This window comes from Notolepis coatsorum, assembly GCF_963971535.1.
Source record: "Notolepis coatsorum genome assembly, chromosome: 3".
Classification (NCBI taxonomy): Eukaryota; Metazoa; Chordata; class Actinopteri; order Aulopiformes; family Paralepididae; genus Notolepis; species Notolepis coatsorum.
The window spans coordinates 16,824,549-16,844,640 of NC_140167.1; the positions used below are offsets into that span (position 1 = coordinate 16,824,549).

The 20,092-nt window shown below is 45.5% G+C and overlaps 1 protein-coding gene across 1 annotated transcript in view; it reads right to left on the minus strand.

The window, feature by feature from the left end:
* The window catches only part of atrn (attractin), a gene marked incomplete at its 3' end in the record, with an annotated part of 181,716 nt that overhangs the window by 97,606 nt on the left and 64,018 nt on the right, over positions 1-20,092 (minus strand). The window contains exon 5 of the mRNA XM_084309803.1: positions 15,272-15,474. Coding sequence (XP_084165929.1) covers positions 15,272-15,474 — 203 coding nt within the window. The remainder of the gene's footprint in view (positions 1-15,271; positions 15,475-20,092) is intronic.

Sequence of the window (20,092 nt, forward strand, 5' to 3'; positions counted from 1 at the left end):
GCGGTTAGCACACACGGTTACACACACACACACCGGAACACACACACATGCATTGTCTCTTGTAGGATCGCCGATGCGATTCGTCTCTGCGATTAACCCATCCCATCGTCCTTCCCCCCAAGGGCAGCCGGGAGCAGACAGGCGTCGGCGAGGGCCGCGCCAGGGGACCAATCCAAGTGCTCCTGCCCGTCTTCGTCAAGGACGCCACAGCGTTAGCGATCTGTTGTTGTGCATGTTTTTCCATTGGGTTTATCTTATCGGGGGGAAACCCTTGCGAGCACGGGGAGAACATGCAAACTCCACACAGAAAGGCCTGGGACTCTGAGATACCCCACCTGGGTACCTGGCATCATGGAAACCTGGTCCCCAAGCGGGAATCGAACCCTGGACCTTCTTGCTGTGAGGCGACAGTGTTAACCACTACACCACCGTGCCGCTAATAGGGCTGACCCCTATTAGTCGATTAGTCAACTAATCGGTCGAAAGGAGCTGTAGTCGACTGGCCAACCTCTTAGTCGAATATATAAAAAAAAAATATATATATATATATATAATATTTAAAAAAAAATATATTTTTTGTATCATTCTTTCCAAAAGAAAAGAGGCCTAGAAGCGTGGCTAACGCTAATGGCACGCATACCAGAAGCTAACTGCCTACGAAAACAGGCACAGAGGCACTGAAAGAGGATTTCACCCATCTAATGAACACACTAGACTAGACAAATATCAAGATGTATCCATCAGTGGACCAATTGCATGCTTTTGCAGAGGACAAGAAGCCTTCAGTCGACTCCTTCAGACATTAAGCACCCCCACAGCCAAAATGGAATGATACAAAAAAAATAAAATAAAATACGTCGACAGATAGTCGACTAACGGCAAATTTTGGCCAATCATAGTCGACCATCCAAATCCTTAGTCGGGGACAGCCCTAGTATGCAACAACTAAAAACTTGAACAGTCAGTTTACAATGTCATTATCATTCTAGGATAAAGAGGAAAAGATTGGGATGACACGGACAGAGTCTTATCGTTATAGGATAGAGGCGGTGATTGTGAACGTGACGAAGAGTTCTTTCAGGATGAATGCAGGTATGCTAGGGTTAGGGTTAGGGTTAGTGCTAAGAGTGTGTGTCTCAACAAAGCCGCGACATCACAAGGTCTGGATTCGGAATCATCTTGGACTGGTGCAGTTTTATTGGCTGGGATGAAAATGTTGTTGCTAAGCAGATATCACCAAAAACTCTGAAGTGTGTTAGCTTCCTAGCAACATATCAGGAAACATACAAAACCTTTGGGGCTTTGCTGATTCAAAATGTTTTAGTCAGATGCTCTGGTCCAGTGCTATCCACGCAACATTATCAGATGGGAACAACAAGACTGGTCCCGACTAGATTAGATTAAATTTAAATGTATTGTCATCATACAGGTCCAGTACAACAAAAATAAGTGTGGCATCCAACCAGAGTGCAAATGTAGCAGTGAAGTGCAACAGCAATATAAAATGTACAATATGTATATATATGTATTTAAATTATTAATCCTCCACTGCACTGTTTTTTTGTCCTGTGTCTGTGTTGGTGTTGTTGTTACTGTGAAAAAAGAAATGAAAAATACATACACTGTAATGCCGCAACAATTACCAATGTGTTTTTACACAAATTGCTTAATAAAGGAATCTGAATCTGAACAAGTGATTAAACTGGGTACAAAATATAAAAATGAGTACTACTGAGTGTAGTGCTAATCAGATGTATGTACAAAGTCGTATTATATAAATACAGATAACTACGGTAGTAAAAACCTTTCCTGGAAAAATAGAGTCCGGAAAGTCTCTTCTGATGCAGCCAAGAACTTTGGGGTCAGAATTAATCTGTTCATTTAGTTCTAGATTTACCGTCGCAACCTCTTTTAAAGCTGCAGTATGCAACTTCGGAAAAATTAACAAGAGCGAGATCACCTGCTCAGCAGAAATGGAGAGAGCTCTGCATCACTTTTCAAGCCCATGCACACACAACAATGGTTTCCCCACACACAGTTCCCAGAGGCACCAGCAGCTCCCAACAGATTGTATTTTGTGGCTGTGAGACTAGTCTTTCTCAAGGTCGGTATACATGGCGAGATAACCAGGTTTTGAAAAGCTTAGCGGCGGGTATTGAAAGTAGAAGGGTACAGGTGCATTCAGGATGTAATCGGATGGAGGGTGCAGCCATTCAATTAGTCCACGAGGGAGATAAATGTAGAAGAGGTAGGTATGAGTCAGGCCACCTAAATGGAGCTGCTGATTTGGGAGATGCGGGTATTACTATGCCAAGTATTATGGTCTGTTAGTTTATTTTATAGAATTGACCGTGCCTTGGGAGGATTCAGTGGAGGAGGCGTATGAAAGGAAAAAGCTTAGATAAGCAGACTTGGCAGCGAGGATGTAAAGAGAAGATGGAAAGCTAGGGTTTTTCCGGTGGAAGTAGGATGCAGAGGATTCAACGTTATCATTATTGGGAGAGTTGGGGATTCGTGGGCGGAGTTTGTGGAAATCAGTAAATGAGATGTCGGAAGAAGCATTGAAAGGCAGTCAGTGGATTTGGTTGAGGATAAATAATGTCAGCTGGGGGCCAAAGCAAAGGGTAAGAGTATTCCTTTTCTTCTCTCGTTGCCGTTTCATGTGTGATATTGGTATTAGGAATTGTTTTAGTAGCATAGATGTTTGGCACGGGGATTGGGTTTCTTCATTGAGCTATTATCCTCATCACAAGTATCTTGTGTTTTATTTAGTGCCGTCAATCGATTCAAATATTTAATCCGATTAACACTTTGATTGCCACTCACAAGTTTTCTCGGATTTATAATAGTTACGTTGAAAGCCACTCACGAGATTTCTCGGATTTCTTTTTTTTATTTTATTTTTTTTTAGCGATCTGAAATCATATTGCATCACGCGAGCCTACCCTAGTATACCCAAGAGCCTCCGGCGATCAGATGTGGAAAAAAGCGCCCCCTATCGTCTCCCAGATGACATCAGGGATTTTGGAATGGACTCAATGAAAATGGATGGGGAAAAAAATCCTGTACTCCACATTTTCCAGTCCACTGATGCAGCCGGGGGTTATCAGAGTTCATTATGGATCCTCTGAGCGCCGCGGATCATGAATTCTACTGTATACACGTTAGATCTATACACTTATCGATTTTTTCGAATGGTGATCAGGAATTGGAATATACCAGTTGGATACCATCTGATGTCAGGTAAGGAATCTATGATATCAGTGTTAGGATAATCAGACTCATTTTGATGAAGATATAAGCTGTTTTGTGAAATGTCCTCTATCGGTTTCACTGTCAAATCCACGAGGAAATGAACACGGCTATTACCAGCGCGCGGCTCGAATGGGCGTGCGTGTATGTATAATATTGATCATCTAGCGTTTATTTGAAAACTATTCATAAATAGGCCGACAAATATCAACGTTCTGGAATATTCCAGTAAAAGACGATTATCACAGAATGGCCCAGAATGGGCTGTTTTTTACCTCAAAACGGGTGCTTTTCAAAATGCTCTCAAACGGAAATGAAGCGATAAAAAACCAATCTGCCTTGACAGCACTGACTGGAAAATGATTCTTTGATAAGCGACGGGAAGATTAGACACATAGCCATAATTTAAAACATAGATTAAGCGATATTAATGTTAACATTAAAGTGGATGGTGGCATTCAAGCACTAACTCTGGCGCCACCTGGTGGCACTGAAAGTGTTAATAGCATGATTGTCCATAGTTAACTCGTGATTAATTGCAAATGAATCACATTTAAAAAAAATATATACATATATTGTAATACTCTTATCAAAAAATAGTGGGGTTAATAGAATCGTGCATTAACGCGTTAATACCGCGTTATCTTTGACAGCCTTATACATTTTTTTTTTTTTATAATAAAACATATCTCCCAGCCTCTGATCCACAGGTGGTTTTTCCACAGACTTTTTGATGAGGAACACGATGGTGGTCAGTTTTATCCCCGGGAACACCACTTGGCGGCGGGGCAAAAACAACAACAACAACAACAACAACAACAACAACAACAACAACAACAACAAAATGCAGGGAGCTCATGTTTTTTGGCCAATCACATCGGAAAACTAAAACCACTATTCCGTTCTTCAGCTTAAAGCCGTTGGTGCCTCTGGGAGTCTGAAAACACGTTGTTGCACGTGTGGGGGCTTGAAAAGTGACGCAGAGCTTGCTTAAGTTCTGCTGGACAGGTGAACTCAGGTGAATTTCTCCAAAGTTGCCTACTGTAGCTTTAAAAAAGAAATTGTAACGTTAAACCAGAAATAAATGAACAGATTCTTTCTCAGTCCAAAGTTCTTGGCTGCATCAGAAGAGGCTTCCCAGGCTCTCTTTTTTATCTACTTTTTCTCCCCATTTTCTATTTTTCTCCCATCCCAATTTCGTATTATCCAATTCTTCCCTCCCCTGTCTCGAACGTTGCTAGACCATGCCTCCCACTGGTCGACTGCAATGTGGACGAAGCCTTGCATCACGTGTCCCCTCCGGTACACGAGGAGGCAGCCGTCGCATCTTTTCACCTGCACAACGCGATCTCTCAGCGGCGAGGAGTAACGCGTGGGAGGCTCACGCTGCCCCCGTTACTTCCTGATTCTGCTGTACAGGCGACCTGTAGGAGTCGCTGTCCACAACGTCCGATCCCCACCCACCGGCTTTCCCACCCCCTAATACTGCCAATTGTATTAGTATGAACGACCAGCCAAGCCGGAAGCAACGTCGAGAGCTGGGCTCGGACCCAGCATATCCTGCGTTAGCGGCGAGCGCCTTGCCCACTGCGCCACTTAGCCGCCCTCCCAGACTCTTTTTCCAGGAAATATTATAGTCAGGACCAACCTTGTTGCGTGGATAGCTAATTTCTCCAAAGTTTGCCTACTGCAGCTTTAAATCAGTCTGTTGATATCTCTGGTCTCCTCTGATGAGTGGAACAGAGGAACAACTGCCTGGTCGAAACGAACACAACGGTTTGGATTAATGTATTTACCAAACAATTATTCCTATCACTCCATCTTGGGAGCGGAATATGGAAGGACAAAAGTGCACAGGATGTTTTGGGCCCGCGAGAGTTCCTTATTGCTCACTATCAACACAATGCAGAAGTGGCCACGTGACAGGAAATGACTTATTTTTTGGGTGATTCCCTGTGACAATCAAGGTCATTCTCTGTGTGTTTTGTGTGCCTCGGTCCTGTAGCAGAAACGTCGGGTTTACATTCCTCAAACAGACTCCCGTTATTACTAAAGCAACCCGAAATCAACTTTGTCCGCTTCCGGGCATTTTGGGGAATCACTCTTTTTTTCTTTTTTTACGAATGCAGCCTCGTCTTCCTTTAAAAAATATGTGATTTTGTCGAAGGCAAAAAAAACTGAGGGTAAAGTCTGGCTTCACTGACCAGACATCCATCTTGGTCCTGCCCCCGGCAAAGGAAATGAGTTCATTTAGAGGCTGGCAGCGTAGTGGGCAACACTAAAGTGTGCCGGTTCCTCGGGTAAAGTGCCATGACAGGTTAATAAAGGCCAAGATAGCAACTGGCCCGTTCCTCAACTCCCACGACCTCGGTAATTAGATCAGTAGCACATTAAGCGGCAGAGATAACAGCGGTTATATTAAGCCGCCGTCGCCGGTATAAAAGCTGCCCACTGAGGCGTTTAAGAAGCAGCGGAGCGGCCGGAACACCCAGATGGTCCCGATTCTAAAATGCAAGTGCGTCTTTGGAGCAGGTCATTAACCAACGCAAGCGCTAAATGATAACGGCCCAGCTGGCGGTGATGGGGGAGCCGATACCGCAGAACCTGCTTTCCCAAAAGTATATTGGTATTAAAAACATCTCGACACTAGAAACGGCGGGACTTGCCCCGCTCAGGTGGAACGTGGCCGGCTCGGTCAGACGACCCCACCTTCCCTCCCCTGCTCTAACCCCGCCTTCCCTCCCCTGCTCCGACCCCGCCTTCCCTCCCCTACTCTGCCCCCGCCTTCCCTTAATAAAGTTGAATCTAATCTAATATTTGATTTTATGAAACCAGCGTTACGGAGCAGAGAAAGTCTTAAGCATGGCGCTTATTATACATGCATGGTTTATTTTACAGTATATGTCGGAAACCAAACTTAAAAAAATGCTCACGTCTCGCCTAGAAATTCAAATGTACCTATATTCAATCTAACAAATTCGTCGTACATAAGAATGAAATACATATGAAACTCGTGGGCTATTTTGCATGAATGAGGAATGAGCAGCGGTACCGCCCGGTTCGTCCAGTTGAGCAGCTTCCGCCGTGTCCGATCGCTAAACAGACACGACCATGGTGTCCGCCATCAAATGATACCTACAGTACAGTCATTCATTTAGTCTTGAGTTGGAGGAGTGGAAACATTTGGAACGGCGTGTGTCTGGAGAAAAATGAGCAGGAAGAAAATCCTTAATATCTAAATATAAATGATATCTATAAATCATATTCCTTAACTCACTGGAGGCCAAACCTGAGATAGTCCGGGTTAACTCGCCATGCTCTGGACGCCAAACCAGAGAAATCTCGGGTTTTAATCCATATTTCTTTTATTAGCGATATCCATTGATTTTTCATCCATCCAGCCTGACGTTATCATTGGGAATGGGTCTTAGCTCGCAAAGGGCAAATACCGTCGCCTATCGTCTCCCGGATGGTAATGCACATGATTGGATTGGATTGGCTGGGACTGTACATCAAAAAAAAAAGTCCGGTCCAGGTTTTACTTCTCAGGCATGCAGTATCGTTATAACAGATGGACTGAGGACACTCAGAGCAGTTGAATATACCCGTTTTGGATATATAACGTTGGATCAATAAATGCAATCAATATTTGGAATGGCGATCAGGAATTGGATTAATCTTTTTGCATTTTTGCATCAGATGTGAGGTAAGGCCTTTATGTTACGAATCTTGGGGTAATCAGATGTTCCTATCACCGTTATCGGAGCGTGTGTGCGTGTGCGTGTGTGTGTGTGTGTGTGTAGGTGTGTGTGTAGGTGTGTGTGTAGGTGTGTGTGTAGGTGTGTGTGTGTGAGGTTCGCGCCGACCAAAGTACGGAGAAGTGATTTTTCAAACCCCACTTCTCTTCGTGCATGAGGACACATATACTATCGATAATCTAGCGTTTATTTGAAAACGATTTATTGAGATGAGACAGAACGCCCTAGAAATATATTGATATTCATCACGGTATAAAATGGAAATGTATGTATGAAAAAATGATCTGTTTCGTGCATGTTGACTGGAAGCAACTCATTGACGATCACCGTGTTATTTAGATCTATTGCTATTATATTTTATATGTTTTAAGCACTCGCAAATAAGTCCTATTCTCCATTGGATAAAGCGTTGAGTTAATATCTTAATATAAATTATATCTATTAATCATATTCCTTAATATAAATGATATCTATACATCATATTCCTTTAATATCTTTTTTTTTTACCTTCTCTTTCTCCAATTTTTCTCTGTTTTTCTCCCGTCCCCGTCCCCCCCCCCTACCTGGTCGTTGTACGCATGTTCTCCTACGAGTCGGTACAAGGGCGTCCCGAAGCCGATCGCCCGCATCCTCCAATACGTGCAGCGACTGCCAGTGACGTCTTTTCACTTGGCAGCGAGGACTCTCATTGGTGAAGTGTAACGCGTGGGAGGGCACGCTATCTCCACCAAGTCCTGCCCCCGCTGAGCAAGCGCCGAGACCTGACCTGTAGGCGTCGCTGTCCACAACGCCAGATTCCCACCCACTAGCTTCCCACCCCCTAATACTGCCAATTGTATTAGTATGAACGACCAGCCAAGCTGGTAGCAACGCAGAGAGCTGGGCTCGAACCCAGCATCTCCTGCATTTGTGACGAGCGCAATCTCCGCTATGCCACCTGACCACCCTTATATTCCTTTAATATCTTAATGTAAATTATATCTATAAATCATATTCCTTTAATATCTTAATGTAAATTATATCTATAAATCCTGGAACGGGCAGGTAAATTAAGGCATCAAAGCGTTAGTATTTGACGACCTGGGACGTTGGGAGGAGAGAGGAGATGGGGAGAGAGGAGGTGTGGAGAGGAGAGAAGAGGTGTGGAGAGAGGAGATGAGGAGAGAGGAGATGAGGAGAGAAGAGGTGTGGAGAGAGGAGATGAGGAGAGGAGATGAGGAGAGAAGAGGTGTGGAGAGAGGAGATGAGGAGAGAAGAGGTCTGGAGAGAGGAGATGAGGAGAGAGGAGATGGGGAGAGAAGAGGTGTGGAGAGAGGAGAGAAATGGGGAGAGAGGTGTGGAGAGAGGAGATGAGGAGAGAAGAGGTGTGGAGAGAGGAGATGAGGAGAGAAGAGGTCTGGAGAGAGGAGATGAGGAGAGAGGAGATGGGGAGAGAAGAGGTGTGGAGAGAGGAGAGAAATGGGGAGAGAGGTGTGGAGAGAGGAGATGAGGAGAGAAGAGGTCTGGAGAGAGGAGATGAGGAGAGAGGAGATGGGGAGAGAGGAGGTGTGGAGAGAGGAGAGAAGAGGTGTGGAGAGAGGAGATGAGGAGAGAGGAGATGAGGAGAGAGGAGATGAGGAGAGAAGAGGTGTGGAGAGAGGAGATGAGGAGAGGAGATGAGGAGAGAAGAGGTGTGGAGAGAGGAGATGAGGAGAGAAGAGGTCTGGAGAGAGGAGATGAGGAGAGAGGAGATGGGGAGAGAAGAGGTGTGGAGAGAGGAGAGAAATGGGGAGAGAGGTGTGGAGAGAGGAGAGAGGAGATGGGGAGAGAGGTGGTGGTGAGAGAGGAGAGAGGTGGTGTAGAGAGAGAAGTGGGGAGAGAGGAGATGGGGAGAGGGGTGGTGGGGAGAGAGGAGATGAGGTGGTGTGGAGAGATGAGATGCTGAGGTGTGGAGCAAACAGCTGCTTAAGCTACTGAAACATTCACACATTCCTGCATCACAGTAACGTATTGTTTTATCCACAAAAGAGACAAAAAGTCACAGAGTGGGCAACCATTGACACCATCAGTGCATCTGTCCTCCTCTGAGCTCCCAATGAGGGAGAGGGGTGGGGGGTGGGGGGGGGTGGGGGGGTGGGATGAGGTGGTAATTTGACAGAAACAACCGTGGTCAACAGCATCTAATCTATTTAATGCATCCCCCCCCCCCCCCATTTCCCCCCCTAACAGACGTCTAAAACAGACGTTTAACTAACACAACAAGTCAAGGAAGGTGGGCGTTGTATCGGTTTTAGTTCCACGTAATTGGAATTCTAAAATTCAAAAACATGACCGGCCCAGCTGTCCTAGTGTTAATGTATATGGATATCTATAAATCATATTCCTTTAATATCTTAATATAAATTATATCTATAAATCCTGGAACGGGCAGGTAAATGAAGGCATCAAAGCGTTAGTATTTGACGACCTGGGACGTTGGGAGGAGAGAGGAGATGGGGAGAGAGGAGGTGTGGAGAGAGGAGAGAGGAGATGAGGAGAGAGGTGTGGAGAGAGGAGATGGGGAGAGAAGAGGTGTGGAGAGAGGAGATGGGGAGAGAAGAGGTGTGGAGAGAGGAGATGAGGAGAGAGGTGTGGAGAGAGGAGATGAGGAGAGAAGAGGTGTGGAGAGAGGAGATGAGGAGAGAGGTGTGGAGAGAGGAGATGAGGAGAGAAGAGATGGGGAGAGAAGAGGTGTGGAGAGAGGAGATGGGGAGAGAAGTGGTGGGGAGAGAGGAGATGAGGAGAGGAGATGGGGAGAGGTGTGGAGAGAGGAGATGAGGAGAGAGGAGATGTGGAGAGAGATGAGGAGAGAGGCGAGAGGAGATGGGGAGAGGAGATGAGAGAAGAGGTGTGGAGAGAGATGAGAGAGGAGATGGGGAGAGGGGTGGTGGGGAGAGAGGAGAGAGGTGGTGTGGAGAGATGAGATACTGAGATGAGGTGTTTTCAGCTGCTTAAGCTACTGAAACATTCACACATTCCTGCATCACAGTAACGTATTGTTTTATCCACAAAAGAGACAAAAAGTCACAGAGTGGGCAACCATTGACACCATCAGTGCATCTGTCCTCCTCTGAGCTCCCAATGAGGGAGAGGGGGGTGGGAGGAGGTGGTCATTTGACAGAAACAACCGTGGTCAACAGCATCTAATCTATTTAATGCACCCCCCCCCCCCCCAAATTATTCTAACAGACGTTTAACTAACACAACAAGTCAAGGAAGGTGGGCGTTGTATCTGTTTTTAGTTCCACGTAATTGGAATTCTAAAATTCAAAAACAGTCACAGGACCGGCCCAGCTGTCCTAGTGTTAATGTATTTTCTTACAGCAGGAGATTGACGCTCTTGTTAAAGAGGGTGTGGAGTGCAAGAGAATAGCCTGATAAAATCACCATAATGCCAACAAGGATTAAATCATTTAATTTGTATGAGCTCTGTTGAAGAGGTTTACGGGACTGATCACAGTGGGGCCTTTCACCAGTCTCTCTCTCTCCTTGAGTGGTTGTCCCTCTCATGAATATTCATTAGAGATCTTTGACCGAGAAGGACCTGGAATGTCCACACACACACTACAGTACAGCGGTGATGCAAGACGAAGCTACACTCATGCTTCTCCCTCAGTGTTGTCTTCTTTACCATTGGTTTTGCCTTCTGTACCATTGGTTTTGGCCTCTGTACCATTGGTTTTGCCTTCTGTGCCATTGGTTTTGCCTTCTGTGCCACTGGTTTTGCCCTCTAAATGCCTAGTATGTTCTATTGGTTATGACTTGATAATTGAAACGATCATTTTAAGCCTCTGGGACAATCATTTTACATGTCCCATCTGGCAACACTGTAGTGGATTCATCTATGCATGGGGGAATATATTAAATAAAGAATGTGTATATATATATATTTGATTTAGTTGAGACATACCTGCTCCATCACCCCCCGTTCAAATTAAGGCTTGTGTACAACGTTGCTCTAAAGCTGGAGCTGAAAGATTTATATCCACAAGCACAATCTCCACCTCTGTGCTTCAGCACCAAGGCTCTTCAGGGGAATCCAGGCCTAGAAGGTGTAAAAGATGCCAGGTGGGAGTATTTAGGCAGCTGCTTACTGGAACACTTAGCAACCAAGCGGCCTGGGAGATCAGACCCAAGGGCTCAGCGGGTCTCGTGTCGGCTCTCACCTCAGGCCACACTGCGGCTGATATCTGGGCCCATTAGTGACCACAAGCTTGTTTTTTCGCCGAATTCTATCTTGGGGATTCTAGAACCACAGTAGCCGTTGTGACCCTCGTACTTTTATTCTTCCTCTTTAATTGCGTTCCTTTCGTGCCGAGTCGGCTTCCTGGTGTAGTTATTGTACCTGGATCTTGCCCACTCCGGGCTGCGCTACCGCCAGCAGCACAAACAAGTCCGTAAGAACAAAGGACCATGGAAATGGAGAACTTCCTGAAACTAATAGTTGTAACAAAGGAGAAGGCGCTCTATAGGGTATGAATATTTCCTGAAGGAATGAAGAAGGCTAGAAGCTGAAGTATTTTTTTTCTGTCTCATCAGCAATGTTCTGTATATATTTTTAAAGTTTCTTTTTGGTTTGTTCCTCATCCCTTCAAGAAGAATCCACAAGAACCTTCTTGGAAGACAAGCTAATGTTTACTTGGTGGAGACTGGTGCAGGAGGCAGAGCGGTCGTCTGGTAATGAGAAGGTTCCCGGTTCGATTCCGGTTTCCCCCGGGCAGCGTGTCGAAGTGTCCTTGAGCAGGACACTTAACCCCTAACTGCTCCCGATGAGCAACCCCTTCGCCCTCGGTGTGTGAATGGGTGAGTGAATGGGTGAATGTAAGGTTGTAAAGCACTTTGGATAAAGGTGCTATATACAGTAAATGCAGTCCATTTTACCATTGTTTACTTGATGAGAAGGCTTTTGATTTCATCTCCAAATCAGCTTTCAAGGATAGTATGATGGACATTTATACCGACACTGCTCCTAAACTAGCACCTGTATCTGCCTGCCTGCTGTGGCTGTTTAGTTTTGCTTTGTTCTAGGGGTGGGCGTGAGTAATCGATTGATCGATTACTCACGGCTATGAGAAAACCAAACCTAAAATTATTTACTAGGACGCACTTTTTTTACGATGCCAGCTTGTGAGAATTTGTTGTAGCCACCAGCTAGCGTTGATTCAATGCTATCAACATTAGCTAAATAGCTAACCAACGAAATACAATGACAGTACCCAACTAACAACCGTGGTCAACAACATCCAATCTATTTAATGCATTCCCCCCCCCCCAGAATGTATAACATAGCTACAACACACAATAACGTTAATAGAATTACATGCATCGGGCGGTCAGGTGGCGTAGCGGAGATTGTGCTCGTCACCAATGCAAGAGGCTGCGGTCTCGACTCCCGGAGAGTCAGCATTGCCTTGGCTCGGGCTGATCGCTATACTAACTCGTTTGGCTGAGTTAGGGGGAGGGGAGCCGTGGGTGGGTCCTGGGCGTTGTGGACAGCGACCCCTACAGTTCGGTCGGGGCGCCTGCTCAGCGAAGGTAGGATCTGGTGAGAGGTAGTGCGGCCTCCCACACGTTACACTCTCCCAGTGAGAATCTGCGCGGCCAGGCTGGCTGCCGGCTGGCTGCACATGCGTCGGAGGAAAGCATGCGACAGTCTCCGGCCTAAATATCATATTCTCAAAATAATCTGACGGGACAGATATTATTGCTGGCGGGCCGATTTCGGGCAGCGGGCCGCCTATTGCTGACCACTGCTCTAAAAGCTGTGCCTTTTGTTCTTTTAATAACTTACCTGGTCATATAGGTTAATAAAATAAAATAAAATAAATAAATAAATAAGTACAGGTCTAAAGGCCCCAATGACCCTGTGTGGTTAAAGCACATGGAGTGACAGACAGACAGCTCATGGAGTGACAGACAGACAGCTCATGGAGTGACAGACAGACAGCTCATGGAGTGACAGACAGACAGCTCATGGAGTGACAGACAGACAGCTCATGGAGTGACAGACAGACAGCTCATGGAGTGACAGACAGACAGCACATGGAGTGACAGACAGACAGCACATGGAGTGACAGACAGCTCATGGAGTGACAGACAGCTCATGGAGTGACAGACAGACAGCTCATGGAGTGACAGACAGTACATGGAAAATGCGAGAATGACCCCTCTGCACAAAAAAGGCAGTAAATTAGACCCAGGCAACTACCGCCCTGTTTCTATCCTTACCTCCATCTCGAAAGTCATGGAAAAAATTGTATACGAACAGGTCGAAAAATACCTTGCGGAAAAAAATCTAATCTACGAATTCCAATCTGGCTTCAGAACATCCCACTCCACTGACACATGCCTTCTCTATTTAAACGACCACATCAAACAAGAGGTGGACGCGGGCAAATACTGCGGCATGGTCATGCTGGACCTACAAAAGGCCTTCGACACTGTCAATCACACCATTCTGATTGACAAGCTAAAAGCAATTGGTTTTGATAGTCTATCAGTGAGCTGGATGCAATCCTACCTGGAGGGGAGAGAGCAGATGGTGGAGGTAAACGGTACCCTATCCCCCCCCCTCACAGTAAACTGTGGTGTTCCACAAGGAAGCATACTAGGTCCGCTACTGTTCCTAATTTATGCAAATGACATGTCGTCAGCTTGTGACTGCAACTTGTTCCTGTTTGCGGACGACTCAGCCCTGCTGGTCTCTGACAAGAACAAATTACAGGTTGAAAAAACCCTCAGCTCAGAACTAAGCAAAATCTGCATATGGCTCGCTGATAACAAACTATCATTACACATGGGCAAAACAGAGTCCATTCTCTTCGGTTCAAATAACAAACTCAGCAAGACCGACGGCTTCTCAGTTACAGTGGGTGACAATATTGTCACAAGGAAAGAAGATATTACCTACCTGGGTTCCATCCTAGAGGCAAATCTTTCCTGTGACAAAATGGCATCCAATGTAATAAAAAAAGTCAACCAACGAACTCGTTTCTTGTACCGGATCTCCTCACTGGTAAACAAGAATACCCTGAAGACTCTAGCAGGAGCACTCATTCAAGGGTACTACGACTATGCTTGCACCTCATGGTACCAAAGCACCTCAAAGGCGCTAAAAACAAAATTACAAACATCTCAAAACAAACTGGTCAGACTACTGCTTGACCTTACTCCTAGAACCCACCTCACCCCTGCCCACTTTGACAACCTAGGATGGCTTAGAGTAGACGACAGAGTACAGCAACTTGCAATGGGCCTGGTCTACAAGATACACTACACGACCAAGGTACCCATGTACATGACTAAATACTTCCCAAAGGTCAGTGAATACCACGATCACAACACCAGAGGGAGCTCCACAAATCATGTTAAACCCAGATTCGGCTCAAACAAGGGACTAAACACGTTTCGCAATTATGCCACATCAATGTGGAACGCCCTACCCAAAGCTGTAAAGGAATGTGAATCACTACCCACTTTCAAAAACACTCTCAAAAAACACCTAAGGGAGACTGCAACTCGAAACTGGCCCCTGTAAATGTCCGAACACAACCCCCGCCAACACCCCCCCCCCCCCCACTCCTACCCCCCCCCCCCCCCCCCCCCCCCCCAACCACCTCCAATGTACAGTCCCACCCCCACCTACCCAATCCAATGTACAGTTTCTACGCCTAATGTATATACTCTTTTCTTTCTGGACTCTTTTTGTATCACAAATACAGTACTGTAATTGTAAATCTGGTATGTCATAAATGTATAGATGTAGCAGTACTGTCTATCTGTATGTCATGTATGTCATATATGTTACGATGAATTGGAAATGGGGGACCCTGATGTAAACAAGACGAAAGTCTTTCTCTGGTCTGCATCCCCTTAACAATTGTATGTATTGAGCTGTACTGCACTGTACCCATTCTGCAATCTGTTAATAAAGTTTTCATTCATTCATTCATTCATGGAGTGACAGACAGCTCATGGAGTGACAGACAGACAGCACATGGAGTGACAGACAGCTCATGGAGTGACAGACAGACAGCTCATGGAGTGACAGACAGACAGCACATGGAGTGACAGACAGACAGCACATGGAGTGACAGACAGACAGCACATGGAGTGACAGACAGACAGCACATGGAGTGACAGACAGACAGCACATGGAGTGACAGACAGACAGCTCATGGAGTGACAGACAGACAGCACATGGAGTGACAGACAGCGTTGGTAGCGGCAGCTCCTTTGCCCACCTTGCCACCCGGCGTTGCAGAGGCAGGTCTTGGCACTCGTCAGGCACTCTCCTCTCTCCGGGAAGCCGCAGTCGGCCACGCAGTAGGGGGCGTCGCAGGCCTCGCCCTTCCAGTTGGCCTCACACTCGCAGAACACGGAGCCCGTGGAGTTCCCGACGCGACACTTCCCCCTCCCCGAACAGTCGTTGGGACACGCGTTTACCCTGGGAGGGAGAGGGAGAGAAAATAAGAAGAGAGGAGAGAGGAGAGAAGAGCAGAGAAGAAGAGCAGAGAAGAGAATGAGTGAAGAAGAGCAGAGAAGAAGGGCAGAGAAGAGAAGAAGAGAAGAGCAGAGAAGAAGAGAAGAGAATGAGTGAAGAAGAGCAGAGAAGAAGAGCAGATAAGAGAAGAGGAGAAGAAAAGAGAAGAAGTGCAGAGAAAAGGAGAGAAGAGAAGATGAGAGAAAAGGAGTGAAGAAGAGCAGAGAAGAAGAGCAAAGAAGAGAAGAGGAGAAGAGAAGAAGTGCCGCGAAAATGAGAGAAGAGGAGAGAAAAGGAGTGAAGAAGTGCAGAGAAGAAGAGAAGAAAAGATCAGAGAAGAGAAGAAGAGAAGAGACGAGAAGGGAAGATTAAAATTGTGCAGAAAACAAACGTTATTCGTCCTCTTTCATGTTATTCAGGGAGTCAGACGGTCTGATGTTTTGGTCTCTTTCTCCCTCTCTCTCTCTCTCACCAAAGACTGGGGGCCCGGGGCACTCGCTTTCATCCGCTTCGCTATTCAGCCCCCACACCAAGTTCAATCTTATCGCCATGGCGACAGCACCCATGAGCGGGGAGAACTCGGGGGTCCATTGTGCCCCTTCACAGATGTGTGGGTCGAGGTTAGTTAAACAGACTGTACGCTCGGGCTTCTTGTGCCACTCCCTTTGTGTGCGCCAGACATAAAACAACTCGCTGGGTCTTTTCAGCCGTGACCACCTGGCCGTCACATGAGCGGGCGGAGGGACGACATCGGGCTCCGACACTGCGGAATGACCCGCCTCCAGAAGCCTTGGTCTGTTGGATCACTACGATCCTTCAAATGTCCTCGTGGAAAAACTACCTTTAAAAGATGTGCTTCTTGTACTGATTTTAATGATTGCTGTAACTGAGGGGTACAATTCCCTGACTGTATTGTTAAGTATGGTATTATTAAACCACTACCTCTTGTACTTTAACTTCTGGCCATCCAGTACATGATATAAATATGATGAACACTTTCCCACCTGATGAAACGAAGTCCACACAAATGTACAAATCGAATATTTAATATAGCAAAAGGTATATACAACGTTCACTTGTTTACACTTATGATTTGAAATGCACTTGTATGGCAAATGAGTATTCGTAGGTAAATCAACATTGAATGTCCAATCTCTGGTTACGCAGGGAGTAAGTATACAACCTGGTTCTTTAGGAAACTATAGCGATGGTACTTAAATGATTATAGCTGGATACACTAAGGGGGGGGGGGGGGGTCCCGCTGGTTGTAAGACAGTAGGAGGGGGGGGTTAGAGAAGCCGCTGGCGGTATCCCATCTGGCCGACGATTTCTTGGGAGAATTCAAAGTCTTGAACACGGTGCCCACAGAACCTCGGTCCGCAGATGAATACAGCTGGACCCTCTGGTGGACGGTAGCTGCCGGTCCACAACGGAGAGACGTGAGGCGACCTCACTGGTGTAGAGCGCCGTCTCACCTGGACTCCTCTCCAGGGGGTAGTTCCAACACTCCGCAGTGTTGGCCGTTATCCATGGAATAATCAAAGCACCCAAAGCATAATCCAAGCCGTGGAAGGCTCGCCGTCGTCCGGGTAGAGTAATCCAATGTACAGGTCTCCTCGTCCTGGCCCGGAGCTCCTCGGATGCAAGCACCACTAGTGGTCTGCCCAGCCTGGTTAAGACTCCAGATAACGTCAGGAACAATGGGGGTACTGATAACTTTATAACTCTAACCGCACGATGCACCATACATAATTAGACTATTATTAGCTTAATAGAATACGTCCAACTCGACGGTATAGTGCCAAACTATGACTATTCAACTATTAATCCACACGATATCTCAATGCCTATTCTGAGGCCAAGTAGGCCTTACTGCACCACACGTGCGTCGTGGGTGAGGCTTCGCGTCTGTTACTCGGTTGGAGGGTAAAGAACTAATGGACTAAAAGAAAGTTCTACTTTACTTGCGCCATATATATATGCGCTGTGAACAAATAGTACCATTCGTATTTCGCCAGACGTATTCCTACGCGGAACCGGGCTTGCCACGACATGTTGGGCGGCACGATTGAACTTGAACCTAGGGGTATGGCTGCTGGCGCCAGGTTCTCGTCCAATGGTAGAATGAAACTATTATGGGCTGTTTAGTAGACTAAAGGGATATTCAGTGCATATTGTACAAGGAATATACAGGGGATATCAAACGATATACAAATACTATTAAATATATATATATAAATAAATATATATATTCGGTTTAATCTGATCCTTCACAACAATTGCCAACAGTGTTTCTTCCACTTTTGATATTTTCCCCCTGTATTCCCTTTTAAGACACTTTTTTTTAATTTATTTTATTGATCTTTTTCCCCCTCCTTTTTCTCAGATTTTCTCCCATCCCAATGTTAGTCGTTATGCCAATTCCCAATCCCCTTCCTGGTCGCTGCGCACTTACCCCCCACAGTCGGTCTGGGAGAGTGGAGGCTATCACGAGTATCACGTGCTTCCTCCGACACACGTCTAGCCAATCAACGCTTCTTTTCACCTGGCAGCGCGGACTCTCACTGAGAGCGTGTAACGTGTGGAAGGATCACACTATCCCACTTAGATCCTATCCGCGCTGAGCAGGCGCCCCGACCGAACTGTAGGAGTCGCTGTTTACAACGACCCGGACCCACCCCGCCAGCTTTCCCACCCTCTAATACTGCCAATTGTATTAGTGTGAACGGCCAGCCAAGCTGGTGACAACACCGGAGCTGGATTCGAACAGGCGAATCCAGCGTCTCCGGCGTTGGTGACGAACGCAATCTCCGCTACGCCACCTGACCGCCTTAAGACACTCTTTTTAAGATTTATTTTTATATTGATGGTTTCTATTCAAGCAATGTCACACGAGTGCTTTTGGGGCGTAGGTACGAGGCCGCAGGCCGTGTACCGAAGATAATCACAGCCGTGCTGATAGAGAATAACAGCACCACCTCGAGTGTCATATTGCTTTTATACAGCAGTTCTATAATCGCAATTTATTAGTTAACAATAATAAGCGACAACAGATTGTCAGAATCAGTAAGCTTGCAGATTCCTCCCCCCCCCTCCCCCATGCTGCAACGATGCCTGGATTTCCCCAAGGGCATCAATAAAGGAATATCTTATCTTATACAAGGAATTTGTCTTGGTCATTTGGTGCATCAACATTAACAGACAATTAGAATAAAATGAAAATGGAATATATAAACTAAATTAGAATAAAAATACAATAGAATGGAATATAGGACAGGGATGTACAATTGTGCAGGATTGTAGTAGAATATATACACTCAATTAGAATAAAAACAAATGGTTTGTTTGTTTATTTAATCATTTATTTAGCTCCGCCTACAAATTCTTCCACAACTGCGCTCTTGAACTTGGACGGTTGCCAGGCAACCTGAACACACACATTTTCCTGCACAGCGTGCTACTGTGTATAGGTCTACACACGTGACCGCTGGCTAGCTGCTTTGCATCATGTACATTACTCTGGACAATTTCCATTTATTGTGCAACCAGTGAAATAAAGAGTTTGTTGAGACCGACAGTCGCTTTGGTAACAAGCGTTAATGTTGCCTAATTAGCGGACATTAATAGAACAGCTGTGCGGCGGAGTGATTTATAGTTAAAAGTCCCAGTGCTGTTATACTGATTATCAGCACTCATGGAATGCCTCTTGTTCAATCAAATGACTTGGTTGGAACTAACTGTTGTATACTAGGGGTGTAACGATGCGACCTCACACAACGATTAATTTCTATTACGATTATTCAGGCAACGATTCAATGCATCATGAAATCTCTTCATTTGACCACAATTCGATTAATGTTCGACTCATTTTCTATCAGTTAATTCTCCCAAAAATTTTGAATACACAAATGTGGCTGGGGGAACTGATTCACTCAGCATGAATGGACTATGACAATAAAAACAACATGATTTTTGATGATGCAAAATAATCTTCTATTCCTTTTTCTCGATTAATTTAGATTATAATCGATTCTAACATTTTCAAATCAATGCAGTTGAATCGTCACATTAGAATCGATGCATTTCGATTAATCGATGCTTCGTTACACCCCTATTGTATACGTTTAAATATATACAACAATAAACTTTACTTGCATAGCAGTTTTTCGAAGAAAGACTTGTGCACCACAAAGTAAATGTATTTTGATTATATATATATATAAAATATAAAATCTTTTTTAAATCTTTTTGCACATTGTGGTGCACTTTATAAAAGTTTTCTTCAAGAAGCTGCCATGCTGCAAGTGAACGTGGTCATTCAGCCCTGCCAATGTTCAGGCTGAATCATAAAGTGAACGTGGTCATCCAGCCCTGCCAATGTTCAGGCTGAATCATAAAGTGAACGTGGTCATCCAGCCCTGCCAATGTTCAGGCTGAATCATAAAGTGAACGTGGTCATCCAGCCCTGCCAATGTTCAGGCTGAATCATAAAGTGAACGTGGTCATCCAGCCCTGCCAATGTTCAGGCTGAATCATAAAGTGAACGTGGTCATTCAGCCCTGCCAATGTTCAGGCTGAATCA